The sequence below is a fragment of the Anguilla rostrata genome, chromosome 12 (genome assembly GCF_018555375.3).
Source record: "Anguilla rostrata isolate EN2019 chromosome 12, ASM1855537v3, whole genome shotgun sequence".
Lineage (NCBI taxonomy): Eukaryota > Metazoa > Chordata > Actinopteri > Anguilliformes > Anguillidae > Anguilla > Anguilla rostrata.
The window spans coordinates 39,690,254-39,713,618 of NC_057944.1; the positions used below are offsets into that span (position 1 = coordinate 39,690,254).

General features: G+C 42.3%; 2 protein-coding genes across 5 annotated transcripts; both read left to right on the top strand.

Moving 5' to 3' along the window:
• The first annotated feature begins 112 nt into the window (after positions 1-112).
• rnf169 (ring finger protein 169) lies at positions 113-13,097 on the top strand. 3 transcript variants are annotated; one of them, XM_064303086.1, is made up of 6 exons: positions 113-2,551; positions 3,891-3,967; positions 4,927-5,010; positions 6,354-6,463; positions 6,663-6,765; positions 7,182-13,097. In XM_064303086.1, the coding sequence occupies exons 1-6, from the start codon at positions 2,164-2,166 to the stop codon at positions 8,253-8,255; spliced, it is 1,836 nt and encodes a 611-aa protein (XP_064159156.1). In that variant the 5' UTR covers positions 113-2,163; the 3' UTR covers positions 8,256-13,097. The 3 variants fall into 3 exon arrangements, with proteins under 3 accessions (XP_064159156.1, XP_064159157.1, XP_064159158.1); XM_064303087.1 differs by having other exon boundaries at positions 6,666-6,765; XM_064303088.1 differs by having other exon boundaries at positions 4,942-5,010.
• A 1,020-nt stretch (positions 13,098-14,117) lies between these two features.
• Positions 14,118-18,511, top strand: spcs2 (signal peptidase complex subunit 2). Of its 2 annotated transcripts, none has more exons than XM_064303098.1 (5): positions 14,118-14,274; positions 15,263-15,346; positions 15,931-16,090; positions 16,460-16,595; positions 17,020-18,511. In XM_064303098.1, exons 1-5 carry the CDS (start codon positions 14,236-14,238, stop codon positions 17,204-17,206), a joined length of 606 nt encoding a protein of 201 aa, XP_064159168.1. In that variant the 5' UTR covers positions 14,118-14,235; the 3' UTR covers positions 17,207-18,511. The 2 variants fall into 2 exon arrangements, with proteins under 2 accessions (XP_064159168.1, XP_064159169.1); XM_064303099.1 differs by lacking the exon at positions 14,118-14,274 and adding an exon at positions 14,756-14,821.
• The last annotated feature ends 4,854 nt before the right edge of the window (positions 18,512-23,365 follow it).

Genomic DNA, 23,365 nt, shown 5'->3' on the forward strand with positions numbered 1-23,365 from the left:
CAGTATTGCACAAATGTTTAAAATGCATCATAATGTTTCTAACAGTTTTAAACATTGCAGTGATATTGTATTTTGTTTTCCCTTTTAGATGCTGTGTCTCTCACATATTGTGAGGACTGAAAAAATATTATCCAGCACAGTTGATTCCTCTACAGTTTTGAAATCATGATGTGATTTTAACTGTGGATCTTGGGGTCAATGGGTGTACTACAGTAAATTATCATTTGTATATTGCAACCCAAAATCTATGGAAACTAAGAATTAAACCTTTCTGCTACTATAGATCTTGGAAGTGATGCACCCAACCAATCAGTTAGTCCTTGATCTGTTATTGGATTTTGATTTATCCCTTTGAAGAGCAGGTTTTTTTTAATGTTTTGCAGTGTTCTAGAATTCCAGTAGTGATTGTTGCATCAGTATTACAAAGTTCAGTTAAGAACATTCTAATCATATATTTGTGATCTTATGCCTTAAATGGGTAAATTGTAACATTTTTCATTATTACTGGCTTTGAAGTGGTGTTACATTCTCATCATGCTTGAGCTAGTGGGATATCAATAATCATTAAAAGTGATAAACACAGTTTGTGTGTGTGTGTGGGAGAGAGGTAAGGGAGAAAGGTGATTATTTATTTTCACTATTGAATTTATCTGCTACATCATCGATTGATGCAAATAATTAATTACAGGCCATAATGATATTATATTTTATTGTGAATGGGAAAAAATAAAGTAAGGGTCACTATTTGGAAATATCAAATCCATTAAGCTCAGTTAACTGAAAGAAAATGACACAATTCAGTGAAACAAGGCAGAAGTCTAAAATTCCAAGCAATACTTTTGTTAGATTGTTATAGATCAGAATCTGGAATTATTTAACTGATAGTTGTGTCAGTCAATTGGTAGACTAATTACTAATGCCCCTTCATGGGAAAAAAAATCTTTGGACATATTCTATTATTATATAATGGGGTCTATAACTTATAACTACAAGGTGGACCACAGCCAACAGTTGTCCCAGTCCAACCCCCATCTGTAGCCCTGTCTACGAGTACTACAACTGACTGTTCACTCATTAATTCAAATTACGTGTGGCCTGGGTAGCTAATATAATATAACATTATAATATAATATAATGCAATTTTGGCTTTCTCCATGGAAATTTCCCCCACACACATGGAATTCAAAGCTTATGACCATGAAATGCACTTTTGTACGTCGCTTTGGATAAAAGCATTTGCCAAACGTAATGTAATGTAATGTTATGTGAAGCCTGAAGAAAACACTGCTCTACAGTACATTTCATGACAGGGAAGAGTCCTCTACACATGTCAGCATAGTTGTTTATTTCAATCAATCAATCTTTTTTGTCCCATGGGGGAAAATTTGGTCTGTAGCCAGGGTTTACAACATTTGCCAACAACTACATAAAAATTGACAAGGGCAACCATAAAACAATAAGACAATAAAATGATAAACAATAAATAATAACAAAACAATAAAAACACAGATATTGCCAGAAATTGGCAAAATTCCCACAAGCCTGGATTTAGCTACAAAGCATGCAAAAATGCAATGTTTTTTCTCACATACAGCCTACATTTTCTCTAAACCACACATATATCAGGGCCATAACCTCAACTGATCTTGTTTATATTACCCCACTCATATGCTGGAATATTTCCATAAATCTTACGTCCTGACGCAGTGAAGAGGAAGTCCTGCATGTAAAATCGTCTAATCGTCTCCTGCTCCTGTTCTTGCTCACATTGGACGCCGACACGGAAAATTGCTGGTACATTTACAGGTTATGATGTATGTGCAAATGCCCAATGACTGCAACGGGCGTCCGATCGACTAGCGGGGGTCGCTGAAGAGCTAGATGAAACGCCGACCCCTAACCGATAGAGTCCTCCCATATCCTGGGTATGGGCCCATAACTTGATCAGTCAAACTGATGGGTTTTGTTTGCTAGTTTCAATAACTGTGTCGTTATTGGTACCACGGATTAAAGCTGTCAACATGCGTAACAAAACCCGAGTTCGTAGAACATCGACACCACATGAATGTTATCCTGGGACCATTTTGATTCCGTCTGTGGCCACCAGGTGGAGCTTTTTTTTTTTTTTTTTTTCCAAATTGAGACAGGGAAACACCAATAAATATGGCGGCTGCGGGCCCCGCCAAGTCCCCAAGTGGACTTATTGGACAGCGGGAAAAACAGAAAAGCAGGAACGGGGCCAAGGATGAACAGCCAGAAGAAAAAGAAACTACACGGTTACTAACGTTGGAGGAGGCCAGGTGCCCGGTGTGTCATGAAATCTTCCTGGAACCCGTTACTATGCCTTGCAGACACTCGGTGTGTCTACCCTGTTTTAAGCAAGCAGTACAGTTTACCAGTCTGTGCTGTCCGCTCTGTCGGCTCCGAGTGTCCAGCTGGGCCCGCAGACAGTCCCGGGAGAAGGGCCTGGTAAACACCGAACTTTGGGATATGGTCAGACAGAGTTATCCCGAGAAATGCAAACGGAGAATGGAGCGACAAGAGGGAGAAGGTAAACTACGGAGTTGACCACCAACCTGTGCTAGTTCGCTAAGGACACCTATGTTAGATATGCTGTGTTGTGTACCAGCAATAAAAATTAGCCAACTAGATTAACAAGTTACCCCAAATATAAAATATCATAATGTGGCGTTTATATTTGAAGCCGTAAATGTTGTGTTGTGAAACTAGTAAGCAATCGACATTATATCGTTACGCTCGGTAAACTCGTTAGCTGGCGAGATGTGTTTATGTAAAAGACAGCTAATGTTAGCTAAGTAGCTAGCTAGTGCAATCAATGCTGCATGGCATTTAGCAATATTAAGTTACGAACGATAGTGCTAGGCTAGCTGACGATCTAACGTTAATGACAGGAGAGTCAGTGTTTCATGCTGTTACATAGCTGGCTTTTTACCTAACTTTTTGTTGTTCCTGTAACTGGCTAGCTAACGGCTACCTACCTACCTATGCTATGTAGCTGACTGGCTATTCTGCTGTGTCTAGCAAGCGGTGTATAGCCGTTAGCGCGCTGAGGAGTCGCTCATCTGTTTCTATGCTTTTGCTGTATTATAGTTAACTAGTTACTATAGTTACCGTTAGCTGGCGAGCTCGGTAGTTGCTGGCTAATGTTATCTAGGAAGCTAGCGGTGTCATCAAGTAGTTCGTTTAGAATACGTATTGATAAATTCAGTGTTGCAAACATGGCGAATTCATGTGTTCAGTTGTAAGTATATCAAGCAAGCGATGTCAGTAAGGTTAAGTCTGCCGTAGCCTATATATTTTATTTGGTAGACAATAGTAGGGGCGGCAGTCAGTAAAGTTAATTAACTTTGGCTAGCTCTGGGCTAGCTGTTAAGCAAGTTAGCTAGCTGTATGAGAACGTCGCTCCCCCTTGAGCTAGAACTAGTAAATGCTGGAATTGATTTTATAATCGCTAGTATATTAATGTCACTGCATCAAATTTAACAAATGAAAGTAGACTGAATTTAGTCTACCTGTCAAGTCGCACGTCTGGGCTAACTAGCCATTTTGGAGTTTGACTAGTCCGGGCATGTGTAGTTTTCTGTGGGTGGAGCTTTTGTAATCAACAGATAGCAGTGTGACAGTCGAACATACAGCTTTTTTGGGAAGACTAAGTTAGCACTCACTTTATATGCTGTAATAATTTTAATCTGATTTAATCTGGATTGTTCATCATTCTTTTTGTGTTTTTAGATTTTACTCATTTTTAAACATTTTAAAATATGGGTAGAAATGTTCCATTGCTTATCTGAAACGCTTCACTAGATAAAGCAGCAAGCGAGGCCTTTGAGTTTATGATTGTGAGGTCGTTCTTTTTTTTTTTCCTACAGAAAAAATATTCTGTTCCCCTGCCCACATTTGTAAACCAGGAGACATCCGACAGGACTATGAACTGCAAAAGAATAAGGTAATTCCATTGACATCCCATACCTGTGCTTTATACAGTTTTATGCTACATTGTTTTGTTTGTAATGTTTGAGTAAGCACATTATCTCATGACTGGCCCCTAACTGGGGGGGGGGGGTCTTTTATAGGAGGAGGGGTAAGGAGGCATGAAATGGCTCATTTCATAGAAGCTCCTTTTCCCAGAGTTTGTCTAGTATTGATTTCTTTTCACCAGCAGGTCAAATAGCAGAATACGCTTGTATGTAGAGTGCTTCAGTCAAATAAAAACAACTCGTCCAAATAGGGTCTAAACGGTGAGACATCGCTTGTATTTTATTTGACTAGCACTAGATAAGCTGTTGTGCGTCAATGTTAGGATTTCACAAGCTTTTCAGTTCTTTCACAAACATATTCCTTTAAGTTAGCTAAACATTCTAGATCTTTTATTTTTTTTCTCACTTACTGTATTTTATAACAGAAATTATGGCTAACCTGGCTATAACGTTGCCTTGATTTGCATGTGAAAGAAATGGACGCGTGTTTGAGTATCATCGGTGTTCATTTTGGCTGCGCCACCCCTCAAATTCAACTTGGGCTCATTAATTTGTGGGATGCGGTTTTGGACAGTCTGAGTGAAAACCTATTCCATGAAAATTTCATTTGTAGAAATTCAACAGCTTGCAGAAGGAAATTGTTAGTGAGGAGCTCAGTGTGGAACCATTGTTCTCAATGTAGCGTTAACAGAAATGATGGAAAGAGTGTGGCCAAGTACTTTGCAGCTTAATTCGTCTCTCGGTAGTCTCCCAGGAAATAAACTACAGCCGTAATTACAAAATAAACTGCCACCCTTAATGGTGCACGTATTATTCAATATCAAGTCAATAGGTTTGATGGTTTACAAGGAGTCAGTGTAAAAACACACAGGGCGGCGATTACAGGAAGTGACATCACGTGAGACCAATGAATATTCCTTTTTTTCAGGTGGTAGTGAAAGAGGAGAAGAAGAGAACACAGCCTCACCAGAAAATGGAGGAATGTGGAATACCAAAGCACTTTCAAGACTCTGTAGGTTCTTCCTTTTGTGTTACCGATCAGGGCGAATCATTGCATATCTTTCCACGGGCATGTGCATGAGCACAGCCAGGGTTAGACTGTGATCAGTGAAAAACAACACTGGTGGTGGTTTGTCTGTATGGTTTCAGTGTGATTTCCTTGTATGATTTCAATGTGATATCTCTGCATGTTTTCAGTGTGGTTTCTCTGTATGATTTAATTGTGGGGAATCCTCTGACTGATTTTGTTTTTGGACATTGTCAGTGACTGGAGCTACACAGTCTGTCCATAACACATTCACCAGGTCACAATAGGTATAATTGTGAAATCTTTCACTTCAGATGTATTCTGAAACTTGATTGAGCAGAGATATGAGATGATTGACTCGATTATGCTAATTAGCATTTATCTTCAATAGGCTTAGTGAGTATCAGGTCAGCTCACTCATTGCCCAGTATCACATGGCCACAGTATCCCCAGTTTGTCACTGCATAACAGTGCTAGCTCCTGGATGCAGATGCTGTCTTCGATTCTGTCCAGGGTTTGGGCACGCAGATACCTGCTCTGTGGTCTCAGCCTGTTTGGTTTGTCGCAGCCAATCACAAGGAAGATCCGGGCTTTTCATTCATCTTTAAATCTGCTGCCATTTCAGCCCCGGGGAACGCAGGGAGGTGAAATAGCTCTGTGATCCACTGCTTTACCTGATCAGTTACGTACTGAGTAACAACAACAACAACAAAAACTGCACACCCTGCAGCTCTCTAAGGACAGTGCATACTGCTGATCTGGAGTGCATGTGATCCACGGATCCTCATCTCACATTACCTGTCCAGTGCAGCGTGTCCCTGTCTGGCATTCTTTGGCCCTCAGACAACGCCTGTGGTGGTCCCTGCCTGTGTGTGTCCCTGCCTGTGTGTGTCCCTGCCTCTGTGTGTCCCTGCCTCTGTGTGTCCCTGCCTCTGTGTGTCTCTGCCTCTGTGTGTCTCTGCCTCTGTGTGTCCCTGCCTCTGTGTGTCTCTGCCTCTGTGTGTCTCTGCCTCTGTGTGTCCCTGCCTGTGTGTGTCCCTGCCTCTGTGTGTCTCTGCCTCTGTGTGTCCCTGCTCTGTTGCCCTGCCGTGTGTGTCCCTGCCTGTGTGTGTCCCTGCCTCTGTGTGTCTCTGCCTCTGTGTGTCTCTGCCTCTGTGTGTCCCTGCCTCTGTGTGTCCCTGCCTCTGTGTGTCCCTGCCTCTGTGTGTCCCTGCCTCTGTGGCTAACGAGGGGGTACTGGGGCACTGGAATCAGCCAAAACTGCTCTCAAGTGTCACAGTGTTTGTGAAACATTGTCTGAAGTTTTTGTGTGTCGTCTCCGCGCTCAGATCTTTGGGGTGTTATCCGATCTGGAGAACGAAGAGCCGGCCGGAAGGAGGAGCAGGCACGTGTCTGCGTTCGTGCGCAAAACCAGGAGCTCTCCAGCCTCCAGCCGAATGTAACTTAACACCTTTCATATTAATTATGCAGTTAACTATGAACTATTACTGATTTACATCCATAGTCATCATTATAGGCATTTAACACCATTAACAGAAATGATCTATTATTTATTATTAGTAGTATTGTTACTACTGTTATATTCCAGTTGAGGGGTTTCATCAGAAGCATGATATTAGGCCCCGCCCCTTTCTCAGCAGTCTGCAGAACAGGGTGGTGCAGCGGAGCAGAAGCTGTACCGACGGTGAGGAGGGCCGGGCGAAGGACGGCTGCCCGCCACGGCTGTCTGCTATGGCAGAGGTACAGAGCACGTTACATCACAGTGCATTACATCACAATAGATTACATCACAGTCCGTTACACAGTACAGTGCATCACATTACATTACATCACAGTGAATTGTATCACATTACAGTACATTAAATCACAGGACAGTACAACACTGTACATTACATTACAGTACTTTATAGTACATTACAGTACTTTACAGTACATCGTGTCACAGTACCTTGCATTACAGTACATTACAGTGCAGTATTACATGTTATCGCAATACATTACATCACAGTATATTTATCATAATTTCAGGGCGCACATTAGCTACATTGCTAATAATGCTAATTTCTGCATGCACATTGGCTACATTGCTAATAATGCTAATTTCAGCATGCACATTGGCTACATCGTAAGGCTTTTTAATGGTTTTCTCCCCTCAGGCTTCCATTGCCTACAGCTACAACGCGGGGATCCTGCTGTCGACGGAGAACAGCCGGTCCCTCTCCGCCCCGGCCCTCGCCTCCGAGAGGAGGCTTCCCTGGCGGGGCATCGCCGTGGCGACCGCCTCCAAACCGGAGCGGTCCATCAGCCCCGAGAGCAACGACAGCATCTCGGAGGAGCTGAACCACTTCAAGCCCATCGTGTGCTCCCCCTGCACCCCGCCCAAACGGCTGCCGGACGGGCGCTTCCTGCAGCCCACCGTGGTCAAGTCCACCCCGCGGAACCTGAGCCGCGGCCTGCACAAGCCCACCAGCTACGAGGCCAGCCCCACCATCCTGCAGAAGTGGAGGCAGATCGAGACGGACCGGCAGCTCAGCAGGGTGTCCTCCCGAGGAACCGGCACCAGCCCCGCCCTCCAAGACTCCGCCCCCAGGCGGAGCCCCGCGGAGAGGGGCAGGAGGAGGCCGGACGCCTCGGGACGGGGCGCGCTGAAAGAGCGGGACACGGGCAAGGTGTGCAATAAGAGGAGGCTGATATTCGAGCGTCCCGCCGGGGAACAGAGCCCCCCTGTGAAACGCCTGGCCAAGGCCCGGACCCCGCCCGCCCTGCGGAGGGGCGCCGGCTCCTGCGAGGAGTCGGAGGAGCAGGAGGCGCGGGACGGCGAGCGCGTGGGGGCGCGGGACGGGCCCATCCTGCTCCTGTACAGCAAGCGCAGCGACCCCAGACCGCCAGAGCCGCCGGAGCAGAGGATCAACCCCGGCCCCAAAAACAGCCTGAGGGGCACGCCCGCGTCCCGCAGGGGCAGGAAGAGGAACCAGAAGACCAAGCACCTGGAGGCGTCGGGGCGCGCCCGGAGGGTCTGCGACGGCGAGCGGCGGGCGGGGCGGCTGTACGAGCGCTCGCTGCAGCAGGAGCAGCAGGACCGCCAGCTCGCCCTCAAGCTGCAGAGACAGTTCAACATGGAGGCGGGAAAGAGCAGCCCCGACCGGTACCTGCTGCGGTCCTGGGCCTTCCCCGACGGCCACGCCGAGTACAGCCCGCGCAGGTCCGTCAGGATCTCCAAGAAGAGCTAGCGCCTCGGCTACAGCCCGCTTTAGCCTGGACTGCGTCTCGGGTCAGTCAGCCGACACGCTTCTCCACGCTTCAGCCATTTTCTCCTGTTTAGGCACTTAAATTAGTCCTGCGCGATGAAGAGCTGAAGGTGAATGAGGATGGAAACTCCTATAAGTATTTCTATTGCACAGGGGGCATGTTTTCTTTGGTTTTTTTTTTAGTTATCTAATTTTTAAAATGTCATAATGACTTTGCCGTTATATTGTTTTTTTTTGAAGGTCATAAACTGATCTATTCAGTTGCAAATACTAGAGATTGATCATGTGTATTTTATCAGACGTAACGAGAAGCTTACATTTACCATAAATGCATTTAACATCATCTCAAAAAAGATTTTTTTTTGTTGATAATTTGCAGAATTAGTTTAATGTTTGTGGGTGGTATGGGTCACCTGTGGTTATTCCTGAAAGATCTGTTCTAATCTACAACACACGCATATATTTTGTTTTGTGAACCTTTTTTAAAAAAATTTGGGTAACGTACACCAAAAAGACTGATGCATTGGAGGTGCCCAGGTACAGGAAGCAGATAGGACTTAGTAATGACAGGAAGCAGATGGGACTTAGTAATGACAGGAAGCAGATGGGACTTAGTAATAACAGGACATATAGGACTTAGTAATGACAGGACAGATAGGACTTAGTAACAACAGGACCGCTAACCTGTGTGAATAAAGGTAGACACCAAAGTGCACAGCGCCTACCAATAATGAACAGTGGCTAAGTTGGCTGCCAATCATACGGTTGCTATGGGGAGCAAAGGTTTTGTATTGGTTCTTACAAGAAATCAATTTAGCACATCTGAAAGCCCTGCATAATGGGCTTTGAGAAGTCTCACTCTTCCACCACTAGTGTCACCCCTGGCAACAGGCAGCCCTGGTCACATGGGTAAAATAACAACACAGTTAACCGCATCTTCCAAAAGGACAGGACGGGGAATTTCCAAAAACATGGGTATGAAAGTGTACAACAAAGACATTTTAGCGTAGAGGGTGTGTATGTATAAATGTTAGTGTGTCTAAAAATGAATATTAATACTTGTGTCATGGCCTAGCGTTTTTAGTTTTATGAGGGAGCGATCTTCTGTACAAACTCATGACCATGTTTGTATACCTGTGATAAAGGGAATGCAGGCTCACAGGAGCATTTTCACCCTGTTCACTTGTCCAGATTGAATGTAAGTCTCACAAGTTTAATGTTTACTGCACACGTCTTTTCAGTTTTTGAAATTATTTAATACCCCAATGTTGTCGCATTTGAAACAATTCGTATTTTTTTCCCCTTCACGTTTTCTTTGGTCTGATGCAACTTTCAGCTCTGCCACGCCCAAAAATATTTTGGCCCGTCCTTGTTACTCATCGGCTCTGATTCTGGTGACAGACGTTTGGCTCTGTCACCTCTCTCCTTCCTCTCTGCTCGCCTTCCAGTCCTTCCTGCATTAGACGTGAGGTCACCTCACAGCCCTTTACCTGAATGGGAAATTCAGAGGTTAGTGTGTGGAACCACCTTTTATTTAAAAAAAAACTCATATTTGCTGAGTTCATCAGCTTTATGATTTCTAAAATGTACAGTGGGTGAAGTGTTCTTCACGACTGTTGTGAAGGACCACATAAGCTGGTCTGCGCTCTCTTTGCTTCGTATTAAAATTAATTATTGACTCATTGGTAAAATTAATTTGATTACTCCTCTCCGGTGGTAAAATGATTGCGGTAAAAAGAGAATCAGCATTATAGTTCTTCATAAAATGCAAGGCTGTTACTTAGTTTCTAAATGCATGGATTACTGATGGATCGGTGTGACACAGATGAGCCGCTTGGATTCTAACATCGCCCTGTAAATCGCTACGAAGTCAATTCAACATTTACATGTAGGTATTTATTAGATGCGTATCCAAATAGGAACGGACTATCTTTACACATTATTTGAATGGAACTGTCAACAAAGTACGGAACGGTGTCTGTGTACTCCCAAGAATGAGAATATAATGTACGAGTATTGTTATTTTTGTCACAATCTGAGTTAGTGTTCAGTGGTTGAAAAATGATGTGTGTTTTCAATGAGACCCCCCCCACCCCCAGGAAATTAATGTGGAACGAAGGTTAAAAGGAGAGCAATCCAGTTTTACCAACGTCATTATTCAAGACTGGCAGGTTTCATATTAATGTAAAAAAAATCATGGCTTTGATTATTCAGAATGAAAAATGCCCTTGGTTATTGTGTCTGCTTATATTTTCTTTTACATTCTTCATGCCTCCATGTTGAAGCTTTTGCCAGTTAAGAGTTAATGGGGAAGTTTTTCTATGATGTTTATTTGGGGAATTGTTTGAATGATCATGGTGTTATAATTCCTTTTGACTTTTAAAGTGCACAAATAACTTTATCTGTATCTATATACGTATTTTGACCACATACCAAATTCACCACTATAAATTTCACCTGAATTCTTTTATAAACCTAGAAAAAAAATTGATTGGTTATGTGATTGTATTGAAACCCTACTGTATGTTTTCTGTCAAAAGCTTCAAAACTACTTATGCAGTTGCCATTTTTATTAGTTAAAATTATTTACTAACTGCTGTGGTCACTTAGATTTAAGTTATTTTGACTTGGAAGTGTCCTCGCAGTGGGGTAGGTCAGAGAAGGCTAGTGAGAAACTCAAAAACACTCTCGCATCAGTTTTTGCTTTCGTTTTCACCATTAATGAAAAAGGTAAAAAATATTGGCAATACTTTTTTATTTTCTTTTGCTGTGTTGCTAGTGGTTAATCCAGCAACAGTTGAGGAACTGGCCAATGAGGTGACTTTGAGTACTAGAGTACCTTTAAGTGCTCCAATCAGCAACCTGATAGCACAGGTGTTCCTGGGATAACGTTCAGTACAGTAGCAGGCCATGAGTAGTGTTTAGAGCTGACTGATTTCTACACAAACATTACAGTCGCATTTGTGTTCTGCTTTTGTTTATATTTCATAGTTTGTTTTTTTTCTCTCGTGTCAGTGTAGGATGCTCTGTGCCGGCAGTTTGGCCTGTCCTAGAGATGATCTGATATAAAAATAAAAACTGAAGCATATTTCTCCCCTGTTCCCAGTCACAGCTTTTAGAAAATGGAAAAATACCGACCACTGTGTCTTGCCTTGCGTTTTTGCAACACTGAACTATGCATCAGGGCAGAAACGTGCTGGAATCCCAGCATTTGGCCGAACCCTTTAATACCTGCCAGCCAGCTCTGATCCCAGAAGGAGTTCCGAATCTGACTAATTCATATTTGTTGCTTTTTTGTCTAACGGTCTTTCAAGGGCTATAGATATAATTTGACCTTCTACTTTTACTTTCTGTTAAAGCTTTTAAAAACATGTCATGTTAGTCTGCCGTCTGCCAAAATGAGCTTTAATTATGTCAAATGTTTAAATGCTTAGCTAACAATTATTTAAGGTGTAATGAATATGCACAAATGTGTACGCTGACATATGGGCACATACATATAGGCCTACTCACTGTATATAGGTTTATTTTGATATTTCAGGAGCAAGTAAACTAGGTTTGTGCCAAAGTGGATTCTTTCCTACGGTTGTGGTGGTGGCGGTGTGATTTAAAATGGCAATTTGGGTTTATAAGCACAGAAATGTGCTTGCTGTTATCACACCCTCATCAAAAACAGACAGCAGATATATTGAGATGTACTTGGTTTTTTCCTTACCAACTGGTATAGCACTGCAGCTCAATTCCATTCACAAATTTTCACTGGTTTCCTTCCAGCATAAAGCCTGGCAGTGATCCAGTTTTAGGGAATAAACCGTGGACTTTCAGAAACAGAGCCCCTGTCAGTAGTGCAGTTGTGTTAGCGCTCCATACCCCCACTTTTGTTGGGGGGGGGGATCTTCCAACATTCTGCAAAGTATATATTGCTGCTTTTATTAGATCCTGACAGAGAAGTTAGTTTCACAGTCCGATGTTCTTCACACTGTGCGTTCATTTTGATTGCATTTGGGAAATGAAATCTCTCCGACTGCTTGGAACAGTGTGTGCAGGTGCACTGTGTGAGGAGGAACATACTGAATCATGTTGTTTTAAGGAATGTGTGAATGCATTCAAAGGCATCTAGGGCTGTTGCTTGAAATGATTAGATTGACAACACAATTACAATATCCTGTTGTGTGACTATTTAATTGACTTTTAAAATTCAAGTTTCGAGGGGAAATTTTACATTTGTATTTTATTGATGTCATCATGGAAAGTGTTGTTCGTTGAGCATATTCAAAGCAAATGACCAATATACCTGATTTGAGAATGTTGTATATACAGGCAAAGCAATTTCCATGGGTTTAAGGTTTCATTTGCACAACCCTAGATGCCGTTGAAAATTTCAGTTTTGAGTCGGGGGGGGGGGGGGAATGTAAGCAACTGGATTTTTTTCCCCAGGTCTTTAAAGCTTGTGTCTTCCACTTCTTGTCACAAATAATTTCGCAAATTATCTGGCATAGACAGTATATTTTTATTCAGATTTTCTTTTTTCATTAACTATCGCAAGTGTTGAAAGCATGTTGAGGGTTTTTTTTTTTTTTTTGTACACACACTACTTCAGTAATGTCCTGTAATTATGTAACATACTGTAATATGTTGGTTTATTTAATATTGCAATGTTATAATTAAAGAAACTGTTAGAAATTATATATTTTATTGTGATCATTTTTAATATGTTGCAAAGAGAAAATCGGTGTCTTGGAAGGACTGTAGAAATGTATGTGAGGAACAATGGTCCCCCTGTCTGTGTGTAATAAACCTGCCCCGTGCATATGTAATCTTTAACCCGTCTGCCTTCGCTGTCTCTCTTTTGTTCATTAATTTGCAGTGAAGAAGTCAACTCTGTTCTATAACTGTGGTTCCATAACGTGATTGGCACAGACCACCGGCTTCATGAGCTCATACATTTTTCTGGGAAACTTCCCCTCCTTAAAGAGCAGCCATCCATATGAGATGGTAGCTGTGTTTAAAGTGTTGAAAACGGCTGTGTGCACAGTCATTTGTACTGTGCTGGTTACGACTGCAGTGTTTAATTTCACTGAAAATGTTGTGTTGATAATGTTAACGGGATGTGTAATACAGCAAACTTTTTTTCCCACATCTACCCAACGACACTCAACTTCTGTGTCAACCCACAGTTTAGGGACCAAGCCTTAGGTCGTTGTTGCATCTTGATGAGAACGTAATACATTATAAAGTTGTAAAACCATATTTGTGTTTAATTGGTTCGGAAAGATGTGCATGTATTTCAAGACAATCTATCACCTGCAGTTTTATCAGTTCTTCCAACTTTTTGCCACCATAATGACATGTATGCTTCAAAAAAAAATTAGAAAAGTTAAAATATGCACTCTTATTGAATAACTTGTATTTAAAAAATAATCTTGGACACTACTTTCCTCGAAAAAGCCTCCTTTGGCTTGAATTACAATGAAATAAATGACTGGAAGTCTATCCAGTCTTTTTGCAAAGTGGGAGGTGGAGGGGTGGAGGGGTAATTAAATTGAGTGAAATCTTACCTACCTTAAGTTTCTAAAAAAAAAGGTAACCTAATAGCTTTAGACTGTAGTACAAGTAAATTTGGCACGGAAATTGCAAGAAATATGGCGAAGAAGGCTTAGATTTACATTTAAGTCATTAGCAAACCTCATTCATGCCATACATTTGGGTGGACTTCTGATCGTTTTTACTTTCTCAGAGACGCAGTTGCCAGGGGTTTTCTTTAAAAGTCGCTATTTGGAGCGCTGAAAAGTAGCAAAACGTAGCGGGTGTCAATTATTTCTGCCGCGACGTAGTTGAGTTGCACCAGAGACTACGCTCTTTGGTTGCTTGTCCTTCATTGCAAAAGTCGATTGGTTTGTTTGATTTGTTACGTCGCCCAATCATATTGTCCCAGGTCACAGCAAACGAACAGGAAGAAAAGATGGCGGCGAAAAGCGGAAAGAATGGCTTACTAGAAAAAGTAAGATATTTCATTTTTTATTGGCTCGGTGTTACTGTCGCCATTGTGGCATACTCAAAGTATATACAATTGACATTATTCCTTTGAAATGCACTTCAATACTTGCCGTCCATCGTCCTGTCGGAGAATATACTAGTGACGTTTGTTCATTCAGAGTTCCCAGTAAAGAAACGGCTAGCGCCAGCTACACACCAGCCAGTGTTTGATTCGTTAATTTTTTTTTAACAAATCTGACATTCATGGTTAAATTAGGTAATTTTGGGGAAATTTTTTATTTTGCCGGGGGAATGAGAAGTATTCCCGAATTAGTACCGTTGCTAAATAATTGCGTGTGTATGCTGATAGTTGATGTGTACAATAACTAATGTTAGCTCAGCTAGCTCTTTAGGCAGTATTTGTGACCGGCTGAGGATTGTCTTGCTTGCTAACTAGCTAGCTACCGTTAGCTAGCGTCATCTTTTCAAGTAAGCCTATTCAGATAGTACACGTGTCACTGGGCTGCAGCGAGCTCCTTCATAAGTTACTGCGATATTTGTGCGAGATGTCGGTATGTACACTGCGAGCAACTTACAGTTATTTCATGTTGTTGAATAAATATCGCTTCCTTCTTATCCACGCTTTAGCTACGTGTATAGCTAGCGAGCTAATATAGCTGTCTACTGTACTGTAGTGTACTTTGTTTAACGTTAGCCACCTGTCTGTTTTGAGTAGGCAGCTTAGTTGCCGTCAGCACCAATCATTGAGATAATGCGTTATTTTAACATTAGTTATGGTTAAACCTACATGTCGTGCATTTAAACAATTTCTTAGGTTTCGTAATTTGTGGACAGTTCTCAGTACTATGTTGATCGGTCCGATGCTTCAACAGCAGGTTGTACACGTGCATAAGTGCAAAGCTGGACCGCGAATACTTAAAATGCCGTGGTGAAAACTGTTGTTCACCTCGGCAATTTACGTTCTCTCATGTTCATAATCCATTTTATTTCAGTGGAGGATCGACGAGAAACCGGTGAAAATCGACAAGTGGGATGGAGCAGCTGTCAAGAATTCTCTGGATGATGCTGCAAAGAAGGTATCCCCGCGCAAGCGATCATGGGAATTTTGTTTTGGACAAGTGCCCTTTGCCGTCTTGTGACCGAAAGTTGAGAAGCATTGAAACGCTATTCATCGATTTATATGGTAAAAAGGAGTTACGAAATTCACCGTTCATATGCTGATAATGGGTGCAAGCTAAACCCGACAGTGTGTCTGGAACCACACAGTGAACTCACCGGTAGGCCACACCTATTTTAAAACACAGGTGTGTTTATCATTGTTTATGGAAAGACCTAACCCTAAGGGCATAGGTGAAGGATCCAAAAGGATAATCACTGCATTACCCATCATTCTTTCCATAAACAACGTATGTGCATTTTAAAATAGGTGTGGCCTACAGTTTAGTTCACTGTGTGGTTATAAATTGTGATTTAATGGAGACTCAGACACACTGTGGGGTGTAGCTTGTACCCATTACACGAATGGTTGATTTTGTAACGCCTTTTTACCATTTTAATCATGGGTTGTTTGACGGTTGGGTGGCCATTCTGAGTAGGTGACTGCTGGTAATGAATGTTTATGTCATTTCTTTGACCTCTTATTGATTTGTTTGTTGCGCAGGTCCTGTTGGAGAAGTACGGCTATGCGGAGAATTTCGGCCTCGTAGATGGGCGTCTGTTCATATGCACGGTGTCCTGCCTCTTCGCCATTGTAGCTTTAGTGTGGGATTACCTCCACCCATTCCCTGAGTCCAAACCAGTCCTGCTGTGCTGTGTCATATCATATCCTTTGATGTGTGGCGTTGATGTGCAAGTCGGTGATGCTAAATGTCGAATAGCAAGTCCTTGCTTTAAGAACTCGCTTGGCTGCAACTACAGGAAGTGACATCAATTGAAACCAGTGAGAGAGCAGGTGCTGGGCTGGTGGTTTACACAGGAAGTGTGTGTGCGTGTGCATGCGTGTGTGTTCTTGTATTTGTGTGGGTGTGTTGGTTTGGGTGTGTGAAGGCAAATGGATGCTTTTGCAGTGCAGTTCTGCATACAGGCTAATATTTTAGATTGTGAGCAACTGACTGCCTTTTGCTAGAACTGTGTACTCTGCGGCGACACCGTTGATGTATATCCTGTGTTGTCCTTTACTGACTACGTCACGTATTTCATCATGATGGGCGTTCTTACCTTGTACACCTCCTACAAGGAGAAGAGCATCTTCCTGGTGGCTGTTCAGAGAGACCCAGCAGGCATGGACCCAGACCACGTCTGGCAGCTTTCCTCCAGTCTCAAACGGTACGGTCGCCGCCTGCTTTTCCCCCGACAGCCTGGTACTGACGGGGCTTCGGCTCGCTCTCACACCAGATCCCCGCCGCCATTTTAGTCCCGCGGCAGCGCAAACGTCTTGTGAGCCGGCGCGGCGCATAAGTCATAATTCCCAGCATATGATTTTTCCACCTGTCACTCTCAGCTGGCTAATAACCAATCACTGCTCTGCTATAAGTGGGAAGTTGAGAAATGTCTAATCAGATCCACATGTTTAAAAATAAAAAAATAAAAAAACATTTTTAAAGTTTGTGCAAATTTATGAAAAGACCAGCTAGCTTTTTGAACCTTACTGAGGTCCGTAGATCTCATTAATGTTAGCTGTACACATTAAATATCAAAATATGAGAATAAAATGTTTTATTTTTATTTATTTATTTATTTTTTTTTGCAGGTTTGATGACAAGTACACCCTGCGAATTGCATTCGTTGACGGCAAATCCAAACAGTCAAGGGAGCTGGAGTTCACCAAGTCGGTGGGGACTTTCTTTGACGAGAACGGGACGTTGGTGATGGACCAGTACGAGAAGAACGTCTCGAAACTTCACGACGCCCTGGCGATGGAAAAGAAAACGAAGTAGAAGAGCGATGGGGAGCGCGAGCAAACCAGCCTCGATGGCGATGGAGCCCCGCAGGGTCAAAATGGCTGCAGGATAATGGCTGCTTTTGGCCCGTCCAGGGGGGATAGGGATTAGCTGTAGCTTATCGGTTTCCAGGTGCAGTTTTTTTTTTTTTTTTTTTTTTTTGGGCCATGTCAACTCGGCAACACGTCTGATTAATGTTTGTTTGAATTAATTGCTTGGATTTCAGATTGCTTCTGGCCCATGACAGATCTTTTGATATTGACCACAAAGACGTTTATATTTTGGGGTGGGGGGGGGGGTGGGCTAGGATCACATCACACAGTCCCCAGTGTACTCCTGGATTAGAAGACATTATGTACTATATGAAGTACACTTTCATCTGACATTGCACAGAAGGACCCATTTACTAGTAATGAGGTTCTGCAACAGTGTTTTTCTCCCTCCATTTAAAACAAGCAGCTTCCTATATCACGGTCAGAAATGGGACCTCTTCATTCAGGCTTATTTTTGTTGGCGTAATTTTTTTGCTTGATTTGTAAGTTAAGACTTTGCATCGTTTATATTGAAAACTCTGTTTTTTTTGGTCATCAAAGTGAATAGATAATGCATTATTTGGTTCAGAAATGTAATGGTCATATTTGAAGCTTCTCAGTCTGATTTATTTTTCAGCTCATTGACACGCTGCCTGATTCAGATTAAGATTGGAATCATGTTATTCCTTCGATTTTAAAGAAAATGAGTCTTTTGTCCTGAAAGCCTTATTCAGTGTGACCATTTGCATTAAAAAAGCTTTGCTGCTGTAGTACTTTTTTTTTTCTTTTTCTTATGTGGATTTTGAGTTCTGTTTTGTAATTATAAGGCCTAAAGTTCAGAATAAACATGTTTGAAAAAGGGACTGTATCCAAACGTATCTTTTCAGTGCTGTCACGATGCCACTTTTCGTACATCGTTTATAGGAAATATTACTGAAGAGCAGGGATGTTTGTTTTTCTGTACAATATTGTTTTTTTTGAAATATATACAAACATACACACATATGCTATGGTTAAAATCTACCCCTGTTCAATGCATGTCCAAGCAGGTGTGTAGTATGGTGCACAGGGCTGAGAGCCTGAACTTATATATTTTATAATCAGGTAATGCGTCTGGATGCAGTTCCCTTCTCGGTTGTGAGACACCCTGGTGAATACTGCAGAAAAGTATTTGCGATTATGTTTGTAGATATTCTGCATTAGCTGCCCTTATTGTATCTGCCTGTACTTCAGGAAAAAAGGTATAAATAAAGTGAAAATTGAATTTTTATACCTGTTCATATCTCTTACCATGTGGACTTTCAGTTAGCTCAGTGATTCAGTCATTCCTGGTCCTGGAGAGCCGCAGGGTCTGCTGGTTTTTGTTGTTACTTGGCACTTAATTAATCAATTAAAGTGGTCGATTACACAGTTAACTCACCTCACCTGGATTCTTGGGTCTCTACTGGTTGCTGATGTAAGGCAAAAACAAAAACCAGCAGACCCTGTTTCTCTCCAGGACCAGGAATGAAGATCGCTGCTGTAATTGGTGCAACAAGTAAAACTACCCCATTTTCTGCAATAATACAGAACACTCACATGTAGGGATGAGGGACTTAAATTAAAAGTTAGCACATAAAAAGGAGGGAAACCCCTTTGCATTTAAAGTACACTATTAATCAGAGCTGGAAATTTCAGGGGTCAGAAATTAAAAGTCCTGCCATATGTTTATGGAACCCATTAACTCGGCCAGCTGATTTCACTAATTAGCTCTACCTCCTGGCTGAAGAATTGTGACAATTAAGTGCAGAAATCAGTTTCTGCACCTGGATTTTCCACTTCTATTATTAATCTTGGGGATCTCATGGAGATAAAAAGGGTTCATCCTCACCCCCCACCCCCCAGCTCAGGACGGGCTGTGGGCCGCAGGGACGGTATTGTAAACAGATGTGTGGGGGTTTGTGCCATTGTGGCAAAGGCACGCTGCGCTGACCGCACCGCACATGTTCCGAGAACACAGGCACATAACAAAGAGGGGAACAAAGAGCGGGGCTAGTGTTTACACGCGCACCTGCGCGCTCCACACTCCGCCGAGCCGCCGCGGCCGACGCGCCCGTTTCGTCAAACACAATGGCACGGTGGCCTAATTTGAGGTGTTTTCCTGTTTCGCGGGTTGGCTCTGTCTCGTGCAGAATGTCAAGTGAATGGGCTTAGTTGCATTGACATGTCTGTGGTGATGTCACCGCCAGTTCAGTCAGTGTCTATAATCCCGATACCAAATTGCTGCGTTGCAACGTGATCTGCTAGTTTTCGCTGTTGCGCGGCGCTTCACTGATCTGTTAAAAGTTGATTACATGTTCAACTCGCGTCGCCAGGTTTTTGGGTCTAAATTGCTGATTTAAGCTGGAAACGAAGTAAAGGGGCTTTAGCAGCCTTTTTATCTGAAGAAGCATGTATGGCAAGCCGTTAAAACCATGCGTTTACAGGCACGTTGAGTTGGGACCGAATGGAATGTGGTACATGGAGATATTTCAGTGTTTTGTGGACGACATAAACACGACCACGAGAAGCATCTCATTCACAAAACGGCCAGACAGGTGCCTTTGTTACCCCCTTTATCTGTACAATACAGGGAGTGATGTGACGGATTTTCAACAAGAGCGGCTTTCACTCTTTAAATCCGGCTCATAGTAAATTGATGCACTGTGCACACAGCTATATGTGTGTGTGTGCATATGCTTTACGTGCTGCATCCTTTTATTAACTTGAAGACACAAGGCCAGCTTATGGAAATCTATGAAACCGTGTTCATGTATTATTGCCTATTGATTATGAATGCATTCCAATTTACCTCATTGGCTCTTGTAAATTTTAGAATAATGCAAACCCCAGACTTGAATGAACAGGTATTTTACAAACACACTGCTTGGAAACTTATTTGGTTTTAGTAGTTTTCTTTACTCGGAACTAATTATGTTTTGTGGTTTTGTATTTATTTTTTCATTATTTTTATTTTATTTATTTTTATTTTCTTTTGCTTCATTTTTTGCTGTTGCCATGGTTTCTGTTAAACCCGTAGAACACAGCATCTGAAAATGATTAAAATAAAGAATAGTAAGTGCTGGAGTTTTAATTTGCATAAAAATCATTATTGCATATGAGCCACAGCTGAGTTAGAACCATCAATGGAAAATTAAAAGCTTATTGTTCTGCACTAGACATTACTTATTCATATTAATATTGCTCAACATTAAGAGTAATCAAGGTGCTTAACTGAGGTACAATATTATATCGGATTATAACCCACAGCCATCATGTCTGGATCCAGTCTTCTGCAAGCTTAAGCACATAATTTCTGCTAATAGAAATTTTTTGGACAAAAACCTTAACAGTACTGTAGATGACAGAACAGTACTGTCTTCTTAAAACTGGGGGGAAGTACCTTGATGTGCCTCTGTTTGATTAACATCCTCAGGTGCCTATTATTGCAATCTTTGTGCTGTTCTGTGCCTGATTTTATTTGTGATAGTGCTGCCTTTTAATTTTTTATCTGTAAATCCATGAATTAAATTCACACGTTTATTTGGTTATTTGGAGAAAAGCATTTTCATTTCGATGTATGACATTTTGTTTATGATGAACATAATCACATTTCTAAAAAGCAAATAAGTCATGATACTTGTAGTGGGCAGCATTGATTTCTCCAACGGAGTCCTGCTCATTTACCCCAGGGGATAAATATTTAACATTCACACATACTTGCAGATGTCAAATATCCTGCCATATTTATCGTTCAAAATTTTTTTTTATCTAAATCTTTGTCATTCGCCTGAAGTGTACACAGCGCCTCAGAGAATAATTTGAATATACTGCATGCATAAATTAGACGCCGCTTTCCTGTGCGTTACCTGTATCGCCGGGGGCAACCGTCATAGCCAACGACGTACTCCTGGATGTTGCAGAACCTGCGGCAGTGTCCTTTGTAGCCACACATCCAGCTCTGCGCTTCAGCATCCTCGGCTGCGTGGGAAAGTTTTCCGTTAAAAACCAGCTACTGAGCGGTGACACGGAGCAGAGGCTCCACTCTGTAGCATCTGTTCAGCTGTGAACTACGCAGTCCAGCTATCGAAATGTCAGCCAAACAGTTTTTTGGTGGCTGATATATACACTAAACACTTGACCGTACAATCACAGTGTTGCACCTGTGGAAACATTTCAACCCCCCTATTATCATAATTCACACTAACACAAGTGCAGTGGAGCTTTATTGGAGCCATCCGGACACAGTTTTGAGGAAACGTGGGATCTGTGCTCCCCATATTGGTGATGCTACGCAGAAAGCCCCAGCAGTGCTGGTTTACCTGCGGGTTGAGCCTGGCCTGCTGACAGCAGCAGCAGCAGCAGCACAAAAACGGCGAAGCTTAGCCTCTTCATTCTGTTACTGGGATCTCTGTCTCCTCCATCCCACCGCTGCTTTTATACACTACCCCTGCTCTCCCCTAGGGGGAGGAGTTGAGGCAGCTGGCCACACCACCACCACCTACAGTCTGAGGGGGTCATCGTTGTTGGGAGGGCTGGATTGAGTTAGAGGGGTTGAAAGGAAGGGTCCTCAATATCAACAAGAAATCTTACAAATAGTTACACATAAACACTGTCAATTTTATTTTAAATTTTTACTTTTTAAAATTCTAAACAAACAGAAGGCGTGCGCCATTTGCATACATCAGAGCCTATTCAAATCCAGCCTCCAAAATCTGGGTCATTTCACGAAGAGCAATCAAAGATTTTGCAGCAATGAACCCATGAAGCTTTTTTAGCTGGGTTGTGCTGTGCACGTGCACCATCCACAAGAATTCAAACACCCCCCCCCCCCCCCCCCCCCCCCCCCCCCCCCAGGGCTGGCCGGTTTGCTGCTGTACATCACCAACGCTAACAATGCATTCCATGTCGCTTGTGTTGTTCAGGTCACAGGAAGCAGTGGCCATGGTAATAATGTACATCCAGCATGCGGGCTGGTGTTACAGCATCTCTTGGGCTTCATTCACTGGGATTCTAGCCATTGTTGATCCTCCACTATCCCACAATACTCCAGGGCTCCGTCCTTCATCCCTGAGTAGCTGTTAATGAGACTAAACTACAGAGGTAGCCTACTTATTCTATGTTACAATCTCTACACAATAAACGGTTAAGTATTGAATCAACTCTGACAGAGTAGACTTTAGTCTAACAGAATTTACCCTTGGATTCAGTTAAAATAACACTGGGAACCCTTCTGAAACTGTCAAAAGCTAACGGCAGTCTTAGTCTATATATTGTGTATTCAAAACAGAATCATTAAATAAAATGTTAATGTATACATTTTTACACATGAAGTACTTAATATATAACTGTACTGAAGGAATCACAGGATCTGTAGAATATTAATTCTAAAATCACAACTACTCTCTGTGAATTTCTACGGAGCTTGAGAGATATATTTCACCACACAAAATCACATTAATAATATATAATTCATTACTCAGACGAAGACAACAACTGTTTGTGAACCTTATTTTCTCCCCATCAATCACGCGCAACATTTGCTGCATTATCCGTAAATCGCAGCCGTTTACGTAACAGAACTCCGGAGGGGAAAAGTTATCGCGCCAAAATCATGACTCAGGCTCTACTGCTACAGCAGGTAGCACATGCTGTGCCGAGTGACTACCGCTGCCCAGTCGCTATTTCACTCTGTAAAATTAAGAAATAGGCTACTCGGTTCCAGCGCTGTGAAAGGAACGACGAGTGGATCTTCTCTCTTTGACACACTGTGTTTTTCCAGTTTCCGCACTCAAATTTTTTTCACTAGGATCCGTTTTGCGTCACCGATGAGCAAACGAGCGGCATGAAGGAAGAAATTCGGGTTGAGCCTATTGATTTTTATACGGTCTATATGGGTTGAGCAGTCGGCAACTTAGGCAACGCGCCTTAGAGAAGGAAGTTATGTGTAGGAACAACCACCTGGGGGCGCACAAACATCGCTCTTTTGGCTATTTTAACTAATTTCTGGCCCTGTCCAGAAACTATACACTAAGCGGTTATCTGTGTTCAGAATGTATGTTTTGAACAAACGCATATATTTGATATATATTCCCCTTTCACTTTT